Source organism: Aptenodytes patagonicus, chromosome 13 (genome assembly GCF_965638725.1).
Source record: "Aptenodytes patagonicus chromosome 13, bAptPat1.pri.cur, whole genome shotgun sequence".
NCBI lineage: Eukaryota > Metazoa > Chordata > Aves > Sphenisciformes > Spheniscidae > Aptenodytes > Aptenodytes patagonicus.
In genome coordinates this window covers 7,482,741-7,501,673 of record NC_134961.1, presented here as the reverse complement: position 1 = coordinate 7,501,673, position 18,933 = coordinate 7,482,741, and the positions used below count along the sequence as shown (strand labels likewise).

The following is an 18,933-nucleotide window of genomic DNA, read 5'->3' as shown; positions in this document are numbered from 1 at the left end:
TGCTCTGGGGACAGCTGACTGAGGTGGGTGATGTTCAGTGGCCGTATTTGCAAGCAAGGCCACCCTCCCCATCCCCTCCCTGGTACGGCACACGCTGGCAGCTGGCACCATTAATTAGGTTAGCTCTCTAAATGGTGTTAGTGCTGGGTGCGTTACGCAACTGCCTAATGAGCTGAGAGAGGTTTCAAAATGTCACGGCATTAATCTGGGAGAGGAGGCGGGTGCAGTGCCGAGGCAGGGTGCAGCGGTCTGCAAAACAGCTTAGTGCGGAGGAGGACAGGGAGGGCGTCCGCACACACGCCTGCACCGTGCACCAGCGTGCTTGGTGCTCTCTGGGTGAGGCGAAGGATGGGCTCGACTTGCCCTGGGAGAGACGCATTTGTGCGGTGAGGGCAGCAGAGCAAACCGGGAGACAGGCCCCGGGCGAGAGGGCCGCCTGCCAGTCTGATTTTCTTGCCTTGGTTTTCCTCCGGGCATGTTCTCTCTCGCACGGTTTCAGCAGGCGCTTCTCCTGTGTTTTTTCCCAGCCCCTAAAGGACTGTTTTCCAGCCTGGCTTCCTCATGCCAAGAGCTGGGAGCGGGTCTGGGGAGGGCGGCACAGCTTTGTGCCGGTGCCACCGGTTGGCAGGAGGATACCAAACCCAGCCCAGCCTCAGCAGCGTGCACAGCGAGTGCTAGGCTGGGGATAAAGGAGAAGAACGTGGATTTGGTTTTCTCTGCCCCAGGAATTGGGTGGGAGGAGAGGGATGCCACGCAGGTCCCCTGGCCACCCTGGCTGGGGACAAGGCTGAGGAAAGGCTGGGGACTGCTGGTTTGCAGGCTGAACCGGTGCAGCGTGCTGGCCCAGGTGTGGGTGAGATCGTGTCCCTGCTGGGTTTGCTTGCACAGGACGCTCTGGCCAGCGCTGCCCCAGTGTGAGAGGATGGCGTGTTCCTCCGGTGCCGACAGTCCCTTGCTCCAGCCCCGGGGGTATCGTGCAGCACTGCGATCCAGCACCGAGCTAGGATGTGCCAGCCGAGGATGGGGAGGAGCAGATTTACAGGCAGATAATGGGGCCCCGGGAGAGGATACTGCTGCCAGAGACTGTCCTTTTTTAATGTCAGCCCCACTCATTGCCTGCTGACGGGTGCCTTTTCCCAGGGCAAGTCTGTTTTTCCCAGCCCAGCTGGGCTCCTGGAGCTGTTAACAGGTTTTTATTGCTTTATCAGTATTGGCAAAAATTCCCCTATGTCAGCTCAGGGCCTTTATCAGAACAGGACGGGTGTAGGGAGAGGAGTGGGCGCTGCACCAGGCACAGAGGTCTTGCTGCCCGTGGGGCTGAGCCCAGTCCAGCGTTTGGGAGGGGGGTGATGGCAGAGAGCAGGGCAAGGGGTCCCCACCTGCCAGAGGGTTTGGCCGGGGATCGCAGCTGGAGGGAGCGTGCCGTGAGCAGGGACGGCTCAGCGGGCGGCGTTTAGGGACTGGCACGTTCGCTTTCTCCGCTGGTAACCTGGGAATTGCCCCGTGCAGGTGGCTTGGGTGGAGAGGCCGTGTGTCCCGGAGCTTGGGTGGACTCGGCAGGGCATGGAGAGGCAGTCCAGCGTTGCACCAGAGAATTAACATTCGCCAGCACCCTGCTCGGCTTGGCTTGGCTGCTTTTTAAATTTGAGTTCACTTAGTCCATGTATCCCTCTCATTTTTCTCCTCCGAGCTCAGGCTGTGCTGTTTGAGGTTGAGCAAATACAATAACTCACTTCCATGCTGTGGGGTCAGGTTTTTCCCCCGGGTTTAACACCATTTCTAATAATCCTTCTCAGTAACCCACTAACACCTCCAGGAACGCTTGCCTGAAATCACTTGCCTACATGCCAACCCCATAGGTGCCAGCCGAGCATCGTTCAGTTCGGCCTTTCATCTCTCAGTGCGGCCAGACGAACTTGCTCTGATTCTGTTGGTGTTTTCGGCTCTGCCTCCCGTTTTCCATTTATCCACCGTAAATCAGTGTGTGTCAGAGCTATGATGGAAAAGAATTATTTTAGGTACCCAGTGCTGCATCCTGAGTAACACACCTGTTGGCTTAGCTCCAGATAAAGCTGTTTTTCAGGCTTCTTGTCCTGTTTCCTTATAGGAAGAAATATTACATGACTTAATGTCCAGGACCGTGCTGGAAATTTTCCATGTTGACCATTTATACCTGACGCTGACTCCACGCCCCATGCAGACGTCTGAGCTCACAGCCACTCAGAAACATGAATCAGAAAACAGGAGATAATCTCCATGATTTTGGCGCATGTGGCAGAGCAGCGGAGTGCGAGTTCCCTCTGCTGGCATGCGGCAGGACGGGGCTGCCGGCACCGCGCTGCCGGCACTGTGCAGGGAGGCCCGACTGGGCCAGGGGAGAGGGTCTGTGTCCAGAGAGGTCGAGCCGTGCCTCTGGTCTCCCGTCTCAGATCCATCCCTAGGGCAAAAGGGCAGGGGCAGCTCTTTGGAAAGCCCATGGATAAATCTTGAAGCCTATTTTGCACACAGAATCACAGCTGAGAGGGCTGGAGGGACAACCTTGGATGCTGGTCCCCATATCCCAGCGGAGCTCTGCAGCTGCGGGGATAAATCCTGGCACATCTCAGGAAGGTGTCAGCAGCTTTGGGAAGGGGACCACCATCGGGTGGGGAGTCCTTGGGGTGCAGAGACCCGGAGCCCCTTCCTCCGGGTGTGTGGCTGCAGGCTAACCCACCTTCTGCAGGTCCCCGGGGAGCACTGGGATTTCTGGTTGGCAAACTTGGCTTTTCTTGCACACTTCCAGGGATGCAGCCTCTAAAACCATGGCTTTCCCGGTTGACCCCACGTTCTGCTCACGCTGGCAAGAGTCCGCTGTGGTGTCTGCTGGATCTGCTGTAGGAGCGTGGTCAGGGGGCTGAGGCGTATTTCTAGCCTTGATAAATAGCTGAGCTGCCTGAAATCACTTAAAAGACTTTTCTTTCTCAAATTCCTTCTTTGGAGCTTCTTGAGATGTAAGGCTCTGCTCTGAATGCTACTTCTACCTGTAGAGAGGAGCGCCTGCTCTCCCAAGTATAGTTGTTTTTTCCTTGTAAAACTATCCTCTTCATTTTTGTGGACCTTTTGGGGAAATTACTCTTCCTTTTCCTGACATTCACTGTCTTTCTTGCTGCTAAATAATGATGAATCCAATAAAAAGAAGCCCTTTCTTCCAATCAAAGAAAATCACTTTAATGATAGCTCGTGCTGGCTTTATTGCTTTCCTTCCCACCGCACACACCCCTCCACCTAAACAGCCGAGATCTGCAGCTCAGGTTTAGTGGCCTGGAAAAGACTAACAGCCTGCATGGCTGAGGAACTCCTTGGGACGAGCTTTGTAGTTGAGAAAGCACTAAATGGCACCGCAGCTTTTAAAACGCTTCTTCGTACCCGTCCACAGCCTTGTTTTGTCAACACAGAGCTGCTGTTCAGAGGGAGCGGCTCTGTCCTCGGCGTGGTGGGGAGGAGAGGAGAGCCCTTCCCCTCCCCGTCCCCCCAGGATCTCTAGCAGTAACCTCTCTGAAATGTTGAGCTAATGGGAAAAAAATGATTCTTTCCTGTAATCTGGATGATATTAACCCTTGGGGCTGTGATTTGGTTGCAGTGATTTATTTTTCTCCTTCCTTTTTCAATGACGAATTACTGGAATGACTTTGATTTTGTTTTGTATGTAGATGCAGATATATAATTTCCTCTTCTGTTCATTCATTTTCCAGCCTTGTTTTCTTCCAGGTCTTGTTGCTCTCCACCTTCTCCTGCTGTGTTGCTGTGTGACGTGTCCGCCTTTACTTCGCCTGCTTCGCTACCATCTCATCTCAATCTCAAGCCGTAGAACAACCTGGTGGTGCAGCCCCTTTCATGAGAAATCAACCTGCTTTTGATTTTGTTTTATGTTTTTTGGTTGGGTTTTTTTTCCTCCCGATTTGTTTTTCTTCAGGCCTTCACATGTTAGGGCACAGACAATGTTAATTCATGGACCTCTTACTCCCTCCTAGACTGAGACTCAGAGAAGGCTGGGCCCGCGTAAAAAGGGTTAAAAAATTGTGACTCCAAACCAGTTCCCTGTCTGTCAGTGAATGGAGGACGTGGATTTATGCTCCGCAGGCTGGCTTATGTGAACGGACATCTCGTGAGCAGAACATCCCAGGGGGATTGGGAGCTCTGCGCGAGCCCGGGATCGGCCCGCTCCCGGTCTGCAAACTGGGAGGCAGCAGGGGCTGAACAGATGTCCCGTAAAAACATCAGAGACGTTTGAATTTACAAAGCAAAGTCTTCCCCACCGATTTTGTCCCTTCCTCTTTGGTTGCGGGCTTCAGCACCCGGTCCTGGCAGCCTGGCTCTGAGCAGCAGCGGGGGGCCCCCAGCCCGCCGGGGGATGTGATGTGCTCAGACTGTTCGTCTCATTTATGGAATTTGGTGCAAATGTTGGTTGAAAACTGAATATCTCACGTTTCTTGAGTCCTTAACCTGCTGTTCCTTTTTGTGGGAAGTGTTAAAAATGGTTTTTTGGATAACCTGTTTCCCCTCATGTGGTTGCCATTGTGATTTTCATGCACATTAGAGGTTCACACGGAGCAAGCAGCCCCGAGTTCAGGTGCGGCACGCGTGGGTCCAAATTTTGTGTCAAGAACCCACCCGGATTGAGTTTTTTGGGGAGGTTCGAAATTGAGCTTTAAACCTCAGAGCTCAGCTGGCGTTGTGTGTTGGTGGTGGGTTATTGCTTCACGTTCCCAGGTTGTGATTAAAGACCTGAGGTTGATACTTGCCCGAACCCCCGGGCATGCAAACTCAGACATCAGCAGGTCCTTTGAAAATTCCAGTATTTCCTCTCCTGTGGGTCAGCGAGCAGCTTTTCATGCTGAAACGGCGCTTTTAATTCCACCTGCAAAGGCCTGTTGTTTGCTTGTTTTTAGGAGCATCCCATTTGGGTTTGGTCCGGGGTTGGCTCCTGTTCCATCCACATTTCTTCATAGTTCTCCTCCGTCCTCGGAGACACGTGTGCCACGGTGTGATGGGCCACCGGGGCGGTCTCTGAGAGCCCAAGTTGTGCTCCCTGCTGTCCATACCGGATTTGCAGACCAGGTTGGGAGGAGGGTAGAGCCCCGGGGTTTTGCAGGGGATGCCCTGCTGTGCCTGCACAGGGTGCTCCTCATCTCCTCATGCCTCTTCAGCTGGCGCACCCTGCGAGCCAGACCCGTTGTCTGGAGGCACCTGCGGGCACTCCGCACTCAGTGCAGTCCTGTGGACGTTACCCGTGTGGGGCTGAGTTTTTACAGGGTATCTATTGCAGTGAACACGCGGGGTGACCCGTAGGTACCCGTTACCTCTGCGCCCCGGCTTGGTCTGATGTGTCTCTGCGCTGTGGCCTGGGGGGCCGTCGATAGCTGCAGTGCTAGAGAGTAAAGACAAAGTTTAAGCCAAAGCTGCTCAATAATCACTGCTTCTCAAAGGGCTGTAAAATTCACAAGTAAAAAGTTACTGCTTGTTTTGCGAGGGTTTTCTAGATATTTAAGAAGATACTATTTGTGGAGCTGAGTAGCGTGAGGTTTTTTCCCATTTTGGCTGCAGGTAAAATGGTGCATGTCAGATCGGGGTGTTTTGCCCTGGACTTGCGCACGCTAGAGCTTGCAGAGAAACAGGGACCAAAAGCCAGGTGTGCATGAACACTGGGTCGAGCAATTCTGCAGCCTTACATTTGTGGGATTGTACAGCTCAGCACAGTTGCTGTTCTTGTGTTTAAACCGGCTTTGGTTTCCCCTTTCTCTCTGTTTTCCAGGCGATCCCAGGTAATTGAAAAATTTGAGGCATTAGATATTGAGAACGCGGAGCACATGGAAACGAACGTGTCGGCCGGTGCTGCCCTTTCCAGTGAGACGCGGCAGGGCAGGAGCGAGAAGAGGGTTTTCCCACGGAAACGGGTAAGCTGCTCAGCTGAGGTCTCATGGTGGGGTTTGGAGGATGGCACCTGGGATCCGGCAGCCCAGGAGAGAGGGTTTAGCTATAGGGTTTAGCTATAGGGTTTGTCCCTGGGCGGAGCAGGGGATCTGGAATCGCAGGCAGGCTCATGCAGGAGCCAAAACGCTGTGTGTGCTCAGTCCGTGCAGGTTTGCTGCTTGCTGCTCTGCTCCCTTGGCCCAGCTGCAGATCAAAGTGGAAAATCAGGCTGTCTTCTCCTTCCTCCAAAATAGAAAGAGGGAAACTTCAGATCTGGCATGGCAGGACACATCAGGATGGGGTGAAGTAACAAAAGAAGGCAGTCTTGAGAGTCCCAGATGCACTTAGATATATTGGGAACAAATTAATGCCTGAGAGGACAAAAAAAATGTATTGCCAATGAAATGACACTTGTTCTGAGCCTGAGATGCCCCTTAAATATGCGGATTTTTATGCCGTGAGCCAAGAGAGTGGGACTCGCTGTCCTAGTTCCTGCGCTGATCTGGGCTAACACTGTTTACACAGGACTTCACTTGCGAAAGTGCAGCTGTGGGCTCCATCCTGGATGTGTCTGCGTCTCCTCTGTCCCCGCATCGCCGGGCAAAGTCGCTGGACAGAAGGTCCACGGAGTCCTCTATGACGGTGAGCCACCGGGGCCGTGTCCTCTGCCTTGGGGGAGGACGGGAGAGGCCCTTCCCAGGCAGGTCTGGTGAAAACTTTATTGTGCTGCTTTCCCTATAGCCAGCACGTAGGACATAGGATACGCCCAGATTTTGGAGCAGGTTTCGGTGACTTGGCTTCACACTTCACACTTGGTGTGTTAAGGAGAGCTAACGCGTGTCCTGGCTTTCTAATGATGCTTCCTTGATGTTTATGCAGTTGCAAGTGGGTGTCAGTGGGACGAAGGCTGCGAGGAAGGGCTGAACCTGCCCTCCTGAGCTCTCCTCTCTTTGCGTATTTCAAATGCTCACCAGACCTGGAGGCAAACAGTACAGAACAAACACAGAATGCCTTCTCTCACTCACCACCCTTCTGCAGGAACAAAATAAATACACTTGCTAATCTCTCAAAAAGATTACACAGCCATTGTAAATATGAGCTGCATTTTTTGTGGATGGACAGCTTCTGTTCAAGGACTTCTCAGAAAAATGCAGTAGCTTAACATTTCTGTGGTAGCTTTTCATGTAGACTTGTACAGCCACAACAGTGATTTTTAAATTCTTGGTAGTAATAAAAAGGTGCAAGAAGTACACGTTAAGTGGCAATGCACATCGTCTAGTGAAGGCAAGAAAATCATGCAGTCAGTGGGAAGAAAACCTTTTCCTTGCATTAAATACGCCTTTATTGTGCCACTCCTGCTATAAAAGTAGCAACATAAGAAAAACTTGCACGCCTGCTGGCTTGCAACCACGATTGCAAGACTCCCCCCTGCCCGTCGGGTTCGCTGTGTCAGGTCAGATCAGTTATCCGTCAGGATAAAAGCCGAGGGAGAGTTCATCCCTTGTTAGGCTCGGTGGGTTACAGCAGAGCTGTGTGGGTATCTCTTCCATCAGGTGCTTCATCTGTTTTTGGTTTCTAATGTCTACACCCTTCAGTGGCAGCTGGTCCCAAACTTTTCATGCTTCAGCAGCTTTGCAGCTTCGGGCAAAGCCTGTGCTCTCCTGCCTGCCCGAGCACTCGGGGGAAAGCAAAGGGGTTTCTGCGGAGGAGCGGGACCTGCAGGAGAAACCTTCCTGCTCCGGGTGCTTCTGTAGTGTTTCGCTGCAGCCCAGCCTGAAACCTGCATATACTGCTTAGCCGCATCTTTCCTCTCTGGCTGCTTCTACACCTTTGCTTAAACTTTAAGGAAACTAAGAAGTGTAGTAAAATAGTATGAATGCTGCTAAGGAGGGGTTTAACTGCTTTTGCAGAAGATTCTTGCCCTGTGCTTCTTCCCAGTTGATAAATAACAAGCCCATGAGCTACTGTAACACTTGCACTGCTTCTGTTTTCCTTCTCTGCAAAGTGCATGGTTGGGAGCCGGTTATTTTTGATCCAAAATGTAGATCCTTTGCTTGACGCTCTCCTATTGTAAAAGAAAGAGCTTAAACAGGACCCAGACCCGGGGGCCATGATCCCACCTGCACTTTGACAGAGGAGGAGCAGGCAGGTGGTGGTGTCGCTCTCTCAGGGTAAGTTAGGGCTGAGATTAGAATGCCCAGCTCTCATAGCCTACTTCAGAGATGGATGTAGTCACTGCAAATGCAGTTTTCTCTATAGTTTGTTCGTGGCTTATCACTGCCTCGTCAGCAGGTCCTGGTGGGGCTCGGCAGCTTTATTGCCTGCAGCCACATCGCAGCCAGGGTTGCTCAGGCTGGCGTCTGTCCGCTCCCTCTTCCGACTCTCTAAGGCTTCGGGAATGGCAAGGTGGCATTTACTTTCCCATGTGTTTTTGTGGGGCTGGGTTCCCGCCACCGTAGGAGCACTCAAATGTGGGATGTGCCACCCCACAGCATGGGTTTGATTGAATAGGCTTCCAGACCCCAGTTTTCCGTTGCTCCCCTTGCTATAGCTCGTTTCAGGTGCTACAGCTGCATTTCACACGCTGCTGTCCTTTCCTCCTCCACTCTGCAGCACGTGGAGCAGCTGGAGGAGCTCAGCCTTGAGGGAGAGAAAGCATTTCCACCACATCCTTCCCTGCGCGCGGGCAGGGCTGGGAGGAGGGGCTGGCGGGAGTTATCCCACGCTGTCTTGGTTGCTTTTCTCAGAGCTTCGACATCCCGGTGCACCTGCTTTGGAGGAAAGAGCAGCTGTCGTTTGGGTGGTGCAATGCTCGGATTCCCTGTATTTCCAGCCTTGGGCACTCGGCCTTGTTTAGAACCCTGCAGCTTTGCATGAATAGCACATAGTTTTTCCTTCGTAGAATATAATATAGGGACAAAACTGCCTGCAGTCTTGCTAATTCCTTGCTTCTCCTTCCTCTGTAATGCTGGTGTAACAGTAGGAAATTGCAAGAGAAGTGCTAGGAAGGAGGCAGCCTGAATAAACCATACAGCGCGTCTCTGTTCCTCCTGGGAGCAAACGTTTAGCTCCACGCAGTATAATGATCCAATTTAACCGTCTCTTCTATTGCTGCGCTGTGCTTTTTCAAGCTGCTGCTGTTGTCTGCTGGGCGCGGATGCTTCCACCCTCCCCTCTGATCGCCTCTCTCCTTTCTTGCAGCCCGACCTGCTGAACTTCAAGAAGGGCTGGTTGACAAAGCAGTACGAGGACGGGCAGGTGAGTCCGGGGGAAGCTCTGCCCGTCACGTCAGTCTTCGGTGCCGCGGTCGGTCCCGGTTTCTGGCAGCTGACGCTCACTCCGACGTCCCGGCTGTGCATAGGGCTGCTCTCGGCACTGACGAAGCCCCGATGTCCTTGCAGGGTAGATCAGTATTGGACCGTGCTCCAGATGGGAGAAACCAGATGTAGGCGCTTGGGCAGAGCAGCGACAGGGAATTGGTACAACTCTGGAGCCAGGCAGCAGCGGTTCTGTGCGAGCCCTGTGCAAATGGTGTTTGTCTTGGAGGGGGAACAGCTGGTGCTCTGTCCTGGGGAGGTTTCAAAGCCCCACAGCTGAATATCGTGTCGTGGGTTTCTAGGGAGCCAGGGCAGCTTGGATAGCAGCACTGGTTTCGTGTTCCCGTTCTCTATTAGCCTCATCTCCCTTGCGACCCAGCAACCTCTTTGGCGGCAGTAATGAGGCTCAGATAAGGTCTCCTGAGCACCAGGGGGATGGCAAGGCCAAGAAAGAAAGAAATGCCTCTGAGCTGGCACTGAGGGAAGCAGCCGCTGCCGCTTTCCTCCTGTCCATTCCCGGAGGGATGCGGGATGTGCTGCTCTATCGGAGCCTTAGAGACAGGCACTGATGCCGAGGCGGCATGGGTGCCCTGGCTGTTTGCAAACCGCCCCTTCCCTGGATTTCCTTCCCTCCCGCTCAGCCCGTCGAGGGAAAACGAGGGCGACTTGCCCGCGGCTGTGAGCGCTGTGGCCCGGGCTCCGCTGCAGGTACCCACTGGTGCGTTGGGCCCTGGGGCCGAGGGCACGTCTGTAGGCAGTCAGAGGGGGAATCAGCTGCTGGAGCGAGTGCTTTATTAACTGAAAGCTGCCTTGGGTAAGCCTGTGCCTCGCTGGGAGCGTGCAGAAGGCATATTTGTATAGAGCAAGGAATAGGCTCCAACTCAATTTCTAGGTACTGCAGATAAAACATGACTGGTTTACTGCCCTTTTTTTTTAAAAAAAAAAGGTCCCTCCAAGGCTTTAAGTGCAGCCACTAAAAGCATCGTCTGGCCAGTGGAGCTAATGGGAAGGCTCTGACTGCCCCCGTGGCTCTCGCAGTGTTTCACCGTCACATGCAGGGTTGGTGCGCTGAGGGTCCGGCGTTCTGCCGGTGCAGCAGCGCTGGGGAAATCGGGGTCCTGGCAGTACAAACCATCACGGTGTCCCTTGCACTGCTGCCCGTTAGGTCTCCCCTTCCCACCAGGAGGGCTTCTCAGGGAAGCCGGGTGTGGAGCTGGGAGAGGAGAGGCTGCGAACTACCTCCCTGCCGGGTGACCTGTGACGAGCTGCCCGGGCTCCGCCGGTGGGGAAGGAGCAGGATTGTAACTGCCCTGTCTTGGTTGTTTCCTAGTGGAAGAAGCACTGGTTTGTGCTGACCGACCAGAGCCTGAGATACTACCGGGATTCGGTGGCGGAGGAGGTAAGTGTCTTCCCCGTCGGCATTCAACCCATCTCTCTGCACCCAGGGGAGCCCCAGGTGCTCCCAAACTGACCCCGGGCAGATTGTCTTCCCAGATGCCGAGGTCCTGCAGCATCGCTCTTCAGGGCTTTGTGCTTCTTGAGGACCTGCTGCGTGCCTCCCTGCGAGCCCAGCGCCCTTTGGGGTTGCAAAGCATTAACGGCTTATTTTACCTCTTCCCTCTCCAGGCAGCTGATCTGGATGGAGAAATCGATTTATCTACGTGCTACGATGTTACTGAGTACCCAGTTCAGCGAAACTACGGCTTCCAGATCCACGTAAGGAAAACGTGGGGAGGAGGAAGAGTTCGGCTGCAGGACAGCCGACGGGGCTGCTCATGCTATGCCGCTGCTTGGGGATGCTCGTCTGTGGCAAGGGAAGCGTCTCCCCAAACACCTAAGAGAGGCCACCCGGCATCCCCCACAGTGCTCCAGAGAGCTGTGGCCTTGGGTTTGAGAGCCAGTTTTTTGGTTCACAAAAAATGGAGGGGGGAAAGGGAAGGTTTTGTCTCAGCCTTAGGGTCTCAGTTATGGCAAAATTAGCCTGATTGCTGAGAAACGCTAATTCCCACCGTGAGCGTGCTGGGGGATGGAGGGGCCGGGTGCGACCTCCGCACGGCCGGCGAGCAGCGCCCCAGCGCTGGGTGCTTGGGGCTGGGTGCAGGGTGGTATTGGGGGGAGGGTGGGAAGGTGCTGGTGGGTGCAATCGGCTGCTCTGAGCCGGTCCTCCTCTCTTCCTAGACGAAGGAAGGGGAGTTCACCCTCTCTGCCATGACGTCGGGCATTCGCCGCAACTGGATCCAGACCATCATGAAGCATGTTCGCCCCACCACTGCTCCCGATGTAACAAGGTAAAGGGGGGAGTTTAGCAGCCCCTGCAATTGTCTGGTTTGCTGTGCAGGAGTAACTCTTCCCTTATCCCCTTTCTTTCCTTTCTGAGCCTGTCCGTTCCTGGAAGCTGCGTCTCTTTCTCCCATCCCTCTCTCTGGGCTTAATTTGGATACGCTTTGTGGGGATGCTGATATGCCGAGCTACTCTTACGCGTGCAGATTTCAAAGAGGGTTGAAAATGTGGCTTTAATTTGTGCATAGGAATATGAAATACTATCCTATATCAAGGCTCCTCTGGATTCCCACCAGGTATTGTGAAACCACTTGGATTCAGTTGTGCTGGGTTCCCCCTTTCCTCTGGCTACTGTTCAGCACGAGCTGCCCATCCCCTCCGCGGGTCACGGCAGCACGAGCCCAGGGTTCAACTTAGAAGCTGTTTGGCTCTGATACATTTTAAACTCCAGCCAGCAAATCATCTTCCCTCCTCTTTTGATCTTCCAGATAGCTGCCGCAGCTCATTCCCCTTACGCGTTAGTAATGCTCGCGTCTCCTCCTGCCGTCAGTGCCAGAGGAAGGGACCCCCCGCTTCACAGAGTACCTTCTGTGAGCGCTTGCGGCTGCGGGTAAAAGGTGTTTGACCTCCTCACAGCTAACCGCGCCAGCCACACTCGTACGGGCCACCTCTTACAGGCTTCGTGGACACGGCCACACCATTAACTTCGTCTCCTGTCCTTACCGTAGCTGCAACGAGCAGGTTTTTGCCAGGTTTGTCCCCGCATTGACGGAATGGCTCTTCTCACCCGGTGCTGTTGACCTGGAGATGCTCCGGCCTCTCCTTCCCCATCCCGCTTGGCACTCGGCCACCGTTTCCCAGCCCTGCCCGAGCTCTGGTGGATCTCGCGGGGGTCTCGGGGAAGCCGCCTCTCTCCTCACTCCTGTGTATGTTTGATTTCCATGCAATCCCAGGAAAAACTTCTCTTTGAAACTATCCGTGCTGAAGCCCAGGTTGGAAAACTGTGTTCTCTCCTGTATTAACGTTTTGTGGTTTGTATATCTCGTGATTCACTGCATGCTCCTCCTTTTCTGCACCTCAGATGGGAAGTCCTGCAGTTTCCATTTATTTTCTTTCTTTTCTTTTTTCCCCCCCCTTTTTTTTTTTTCTTTAAATAAAAGCCAGAGAGAAAGGAAGAAGCAACCTGGTCTTGACACTTGATTTCCCCACACTGGTATCTTCCGATGTGACTAGATACGAAGATGAAGACCAAGGAAATTTGAGGGGACCTTTCTGCCTTTAAAGAGCCAGATATATTTGTAGCCTAACAGGTTACTGCAGCACGATAGTCCTGTGCTCTGCGTCTGCTCTGAGCCCACGCGAAGTGGTTTGACTTGGCTTACCCCAGTGAGAGGGTCCAAGCGCAGGTACCAGTTGGGCAGTAACTTGTTACGCTGCATAAATAGACCAAGAATCTCCATCTTGAGCTGGGGAAAAGGGAATTATAGGTGCACTTCTGTCGTTTTCCACCAAGCTGGTTTCGGATGGGGTAGAGTCTGGCGTGGGTTAGTCGCGTTGCTGAGTAGCTGTTGCTGTGAGCTGGAAGGCTGTGCCGCGCGTGAAGTGAGGCTGTGTTCACCCGGTGCCAGCTCGCAAGCCCTTTGCCGCGGCGCATAGGTGCGCGGGGTGTCCCAGCCCATCCCGCCTGGCTTCAGGCACATCATTAACATCCGCACCTGGGGAGCGGCTTGTGGACGGGGCTGCTGGAAAGCCGAAGGACAGACTGCCAAAGGCTCGTGATGGAGAGGTGGCAAACGTCTGCACAGCGCGGCCGGGGTGCGAGAGGGACGTTAGTCTGGATGCTCGGCTGTGCCGGGAGGGCGGCGGTGTTCGCCCCGTCCCCAGGGCCGGTCCAACTCCGCACGCTCCTGCAGCCTTCCGCCGCGTCTCATGAACCCGCTGCCATGTCTCCACCGAGCCAAACACACGTTTTCTTGGTTACTCAAGTTCCTAATTGCTGTTTATATTGCTGCATGTGTCAGCAGCCGGGGGGGGGGGCAGGTGCTGCACTGCTCCCTGCCCTCAGCAGTGCCCTGCAATCTGCAGAGGCACTAATTACACTCTGCTAATGATGACCATGCAGATATAAAATACCCACAAGAAAGAAGGTGGCTGCTTCAGTGCTGGGTGCTTTTTCAGCTCCCAGCCCCGGTGAGGCTGAGCTCCCCAGTGCCCCCCCCAGTTCCCTGCAGCCTTCACGTGCTTCTTGCACGCTACGGCAGCATGCTCGGCTCACAGCTTGCACCGCTCCCACAGCCACCCATATTAAAAAAAAAACCTTTTTGTTTTGACCTATAAATACCATTGCGAGGCAAAGGACCCCCCCCCCCCCCCCCCATGTGATGTGAATTAATTTGTCTGGGATGGAGGAGATGTGAAATGCTTGAGCAGAATTAATAGCCATGGGGCACTTGCGGGAGATGAAATGAGAAACTTCGGGTCAGTCTTCTGAGTCTCTTAACTCAGTTCCCAGCAGCCGTCCCTCCGCTCCCTGACACGCATCCTATGCCCTTTGGAAAGCAGCAGAGGAGAAATGAGCTCGCGAGAGATGTCACCTCTAGAAATGCCAAGATTCTTCCATGTGGTATTTAGAGCAGCATAATTTCTCTCTCTCAACAATGCCCGAGGAGCCACAGGACCCCCTTTTTTCCTAGTGCTCTTCTCCATTTTAAGACTCCATCTCATCCCCACTTTACTTATTTAAAATCCAGCTGTAATCACTAACTGACTCCAGATTGAGCGCCTGGCTTTGGAGTCATGCAATATCTTCTAAAGGTTGAGGGGCGAGGAGGTTTCATCGTGGTGCCTTTTGGGTTTATTTTATTAGCTGCAAGTGACAGAGCTGAAGAAGGAATTATCGAGCCTGTAACTGCCGGAGTTTCTTGAAACCCAGCTCTACTGAGCCTGTGGTTTGATCGTGGATGAAAGTGCATCGGAAGATACTAGCCCTGGACCCATGCAGAGTCATCTCTTCTGCTCCATTCTTTGTTTTGGGCACGTGCACATACATGAGGTTGTTGGCTGCGGGAGCTGGGGTGTGTTACCAAGGCGGGAGGAGAAGCCGTGCTGCTGCTGCTCCCTCCCGGTCATGGCGGTCTTGGTGCATGCGGTCCCGTGCGTCAGAGCCCCGTTAGCGGTGGTTTGCCTGCAGCGAAGGGCCCGGGGAGCTGCTTTCCAGCTCTTCCCACTGCGCCCTTCTAGAAAGCTTGTCGAGGCTGCGCTGGAGGCTGGAGCCCGGGGGGATGCTGTGGTTGTACTGGAAGCGGGGAGAGCCAGGGGTCGGCCAGAGCAGCAGGGCTGTGCCGCGGGAGGCACCTCGGGGGCTTCTGATACAAAGAGGGTTCAGCAAATGCCTGCCACTCCCTCGGGACGGGCTTCCTCTGCAAACTTAGCATACTGCTATTTTCTTTTTTAATTTTGATCTGCATGTTACAAGGCTGGCATGTCTACGTTTAATAAGCTAATACTGCATTATGGATTATCCGTAGGTTGGAAACGGTATTGCCTTCCGCTATTAACTTTCCCTGCTTGACGAGTATGTCTCCCCTCTCAACCCACCACCCTAGAGGGGCACTAAAAATCATTCCTTGCTTGAGAAACCAGCATTTTCAGTGACTTCCGCGGTGTGTTGAATAACTCTTGCTCTCCTTGCTGCACCGACAACTGCACATAGGGCGTGCGGCCCCCGTGCCGGGATGGCTGCCCGTGCTGCCCGCGAGGCTGGTTTCCCCGGGTGAGATCTGTGCCTTCAGTGCAGATAGTGGCACGGAGAAGTTTTCGACCCATTAATACCCTGACTTTGCCAAGCTCGAGGAAAACCTTCCCCCTATTACCCAAGACCTCTGGGAGCTGCTCTGTGCTTCTCCGCCCCGCAGCTCTGAAGCCAGACTGACTTTGGTGGGACTGGTGGCATCCTCCCTGCAAGCACGTGACTATGGCCGCGTCGACCGGCGTGTGTGCATGGAGCCCCGCAGCCGGGGAGGCGGGCAGCAAGCCAGCCGGCGGGTGCCGGAGGAGCTTTCGAAGCCTCTTCCCCGCCTGGCAGGACGGTTCGGGGTTGCTGCCTCGGCCGCGGGCTGCTGCTGGGTCGTGGTTGCCGGCCCTGGGGCGGCTGCTGAGGAGGAGCGAGGTCGGGATCGACTGCTCTCCGGGGGCCGGGGGGTTGCCCAGGAGCAGCCGAGGCCGCTTGCACCAAGGCTTTGCACACCAGCGCGACCCCGGGGAAGGGCAGCGGCGGCTCCTGCACCTGAGGGGCGATGGGAGACAGAGGGGCTGGGGGGCACCCACGTGGCATTGGCTTGGGCTTCCAGCAGCCCCTTTCCACCCGGCTCTTCGAGGCATGCGTGGGAGCGCCTGGCCATCTCGAGCACCCACTGACGCTTTCCTTCACCCTCTCTCTGTCCTCGCAGCTCCCTGCCGGAAGAGAAAAGCAAAACAAGCTCTTCCTTCGAGACTGGTCCAAAGCCGAGTGAGAAGCCAGATGCGGAGCAAGCTGAGCTGGACCCAGAGCAGAAGCGGAGCCGTGCCCGGGAGCGCCGGCGAGAAGGACGGTCCAAGACCTTTGACTGGGCCGAATTTCGCCCCATCCAGCAAGCCCTGGCGCAGGAGCGCGCAAACGCTGCAGACTCCTCCAAGAATGGCTCTGCTGCCTTCCCCAGGGATGCCGGTGCTACTGACGCCGACCCGGGAGAGCTGGAGCGGGAGCGGGCCCGGCGGCGGGAGGAGCGGCGCAAGCGCTTCGAGATGATCGATGCCGTGGACGGGGCAGGGTCGGAAGAGGCGCTAAGGATGGAGGTGGACCGCGTCCTGCCTGTCCCGGCGGACATCAAACCACAGAACGTCCATGTGGAGATTGAGCAGCGCTGGCACCAGGTGGAGACCACCCCGCTGCGGGAGGAGAAGCAGATCCCCATCGCACCCCTGCACCTCGCCCACGCCGAGGACCGGGACGAGGGGCTGGCGAAGCAGCACTTGACCACGCTGCTGGAGAAGGAGGTAAAGCGGGGTGCGTGGGGCGCAGGCTGCCTGCCGAAATGGCCTTCAGACCACCGCAGGAACTGTAGGAAGCCTGAGCAAAGCTTAAAAAAGCTGAATTTATCCCTGATTTGTAAAAGCAACGAGTGGGGATGCTGTCGGGTCCCCTGGGGAGCTGGCAGGGCACAGCTCCACGTCCGTTCCTGTTCAGCTCTGCCGGCAGCTTTCATGTTCCCACGGCTGCAGAAAGGGCTGTTCTCGCAAGAGTAACTTCGTTACCCTCTCCCAGCCAACACAGCCTACGCTTCTGTTGGTTGTTAGCCAGCCTGCCTCTGATGAGATGGGTACAATTGATGTGTATCAACCAGACTCTAAATTCAAGCTCATAATTCTGTGTGCCTCTGCAGCTGTAGAGATTTGTGTCTACAAAACTATAAACCGGCTTGAGTTGTAGCACACACCACAAAGGTTCCCTTTTTGTGGAGCCTACATCAAGCAATCTTACAATTTTAGGAACAGAAAGGTGGAGACTCAGCTCACTCGGAAGAGGTTCACACCTGGGATAACAAAGGTTGTTCTTAGTTGGGATTAAGGTTTATTAGCGGGAATGAAAGGGGTGCAGGCGTGGAGTAACCAGGAGTATCGCCAATCTGAACCGGGCTGGGATTTGCCTGGGTCATGCCTGGCGCGAGCTGGTGCCATTCATCTTTTGCTGCAGTGAGCTTTACTAATTAAACTAATGTGTAACTTAGTTCTTTCGGGGGGGAGGGATTTTGCCTGGCAAAATGAAATCAAGATCCCAGAGCAGAGCAGTGGTGCCATCAAAAGCCCCATTCATTCTGCTCTACGTCCCCTCCGAGCCGCTTGCTCCTTACGGCCGATCCCCTGCCCACTCCCTGGACGCTGTCTCTGTTCGTGTCCCTCTAGCTGGAGCAGAAGCAGAAGGAGGCCCTGGAGCTCCTGGAGCAGAACCGGCACCTGCAGGACCAGCTGAAAGTGGCACTGGGCCGGGAGCAGAGCGCCCGGGAGGGCTACGTGTTGCAGGTAGGGGAGCGGGGAGGAGAGAGAAATCCGTCTTCCTCTGTGCCCGAGGGGGACCCCGGTGGGCTTCAGGCCAGGGTGTTCGTGGGGGCATCCTGGCTGACGCAGAGATGTGGGCTCCAAGAGATTTGTCCTTCTTGCAAATATTGCTAATTCTGTAGCCTTACCAGGATCCTCTGCTTAACAAAACCTCTGATCTGGGATGCAGTAGACAGAAGACAGCATTACCTACTGGTGTCCCCGAGGGAAAACAAAACACAGCCAATGGTAGACAGAGGGGACCTCAGCAAAGTCCACCTCTGATCCACCCTATACTGTGTTTGCCTATGCAACAGCTGTTTCCCCTTCTGTGCCCCAGATACTCCCCTCAGGCAGTGGGGTGCACATAAGGCTTTCTAAGCATCTTGTAGCCCAGCAGTTGCTCCTGGCCAGGGAGTTTGTGTGGCGGTTACGTGGGCAAACACAGCACACGCTGGCGTATCTCCCGGGCCCGTTCCCCGCAGCCAGAGCGGGATTTGCACTGGGACGACCTGTGGTCTTGGATCACTTTGGTGGTTTCTTCTGTTACAAGATGCCTTTCCTCAGCAAAGCCTAGGAGCGTGTTTTGGAGGTTCTGGCAGAAGAGACGGGAGAGTCTCTTGGGAAGCCTTTCCTCCCCTCCTCCAAACAAAGCGGACTTTTTCCAGCCCTTCCTCTGGGAGTGTCCGTGCCCGGAGGAGCCGTGACGCCTGCAGGGCAGCTTCTGGCTGCTCTCATGGGCCCGTAGTCCTGTTTTGGACAGGGGCAGCGTTTTGACCTGTTCAAATCTACTTGGCCAAACTGGGTCTGGATCCAAGTGGCCGTGCGTGGCCGCACGCTGCGCTCCCGTGACAGCAAACCCGGTGTCGATGCTGAACCTTGCATCCTTATTTCTCACGGGAGAAATTTCCCCTGAAGAAGTTGCACAGGCAGTGGAGCCAGCCCAGGTAGGGGGGCATCTTGCCTTCCTTGCCGGTGATCTCCTTGGAGGAGTTATTAATGCATTTATTTCTGGATTCCCTGAGCGGACAGTGCTTGCTTGGAGGAGTTCCATTTTCACTTGGCAGTGTTGGAAGAGTAACTAATTCCCACTACCCTGGGGTGAAGGCATCCGACCTCCCTTTGCCTGGAGCCCGGAAAAATCAGGGAATGGTGCTAAAAGCTGGGTGCTGAATCCACTGTCAGATTGGCCGTGTTGAAGTTGGCCGTAGCGCCTCAATACGAGGAGGTGGGGCAAGAGGGGAAGTCTGCAGAAGGGCTGAGCAAATCATCGCTGCAGCGAGAAGTGACCCAAACTTCGATGTAGAAGTTGGAG

The 18,933-nt window shown here is 54.7% G+C and overlaps 1 protein-coding gene across 11 annotated transcripts in view; it reads left to right on the top strand.

Annotated features, from left to right (window-relative positions):
• The window catches only part of MPRIP (myosin phosphatase Rho interacting protein), an 82,250-nt gene that overhangs the window by 45,320 nt on the left and 17,997 nt on the right, over positions 1–18,933 (top strand). For 10 of the 11 annotated variants that reach the window (XM_076351039.1, XM_076351037.1, XM_076351036.1 and 7 more), the window contains 8 exons: positions 5,792–5,933; positions 6,475–6,591; positions 9,151–9,207; positions 10,597–10,665; positions 10,893–10,982; positions 11,445–11,554; positions 15,995–16,580; positions 17,487–17,603. In XM_076351039.1, the coding sequence (XP_076207154.1) occupies positions 5,792–5,933; positions 6,475–6,591; positions 9,151–9,207; positions 10,597–10,665; positions 10,893–10,982; positions 11,445–11,554; positions 15,995–16,580; positions 17,487–17,603 (1,288 nt within the window). Of the gene's footprint in view, positions 1–3,844; positions 4,610–5,791; positions 5,934–6,474; positions 6,592–9,150; positions 9,208–10,596; positions 10,666–10,892; positions 10,983–11,444; positions 11,555–15,994; positions 16,581–17,486; positions 17,604–18,933 lie in introns of those variants that run through there. The other variant, XM_076351038.1, reaches the window with a different exon arrangement.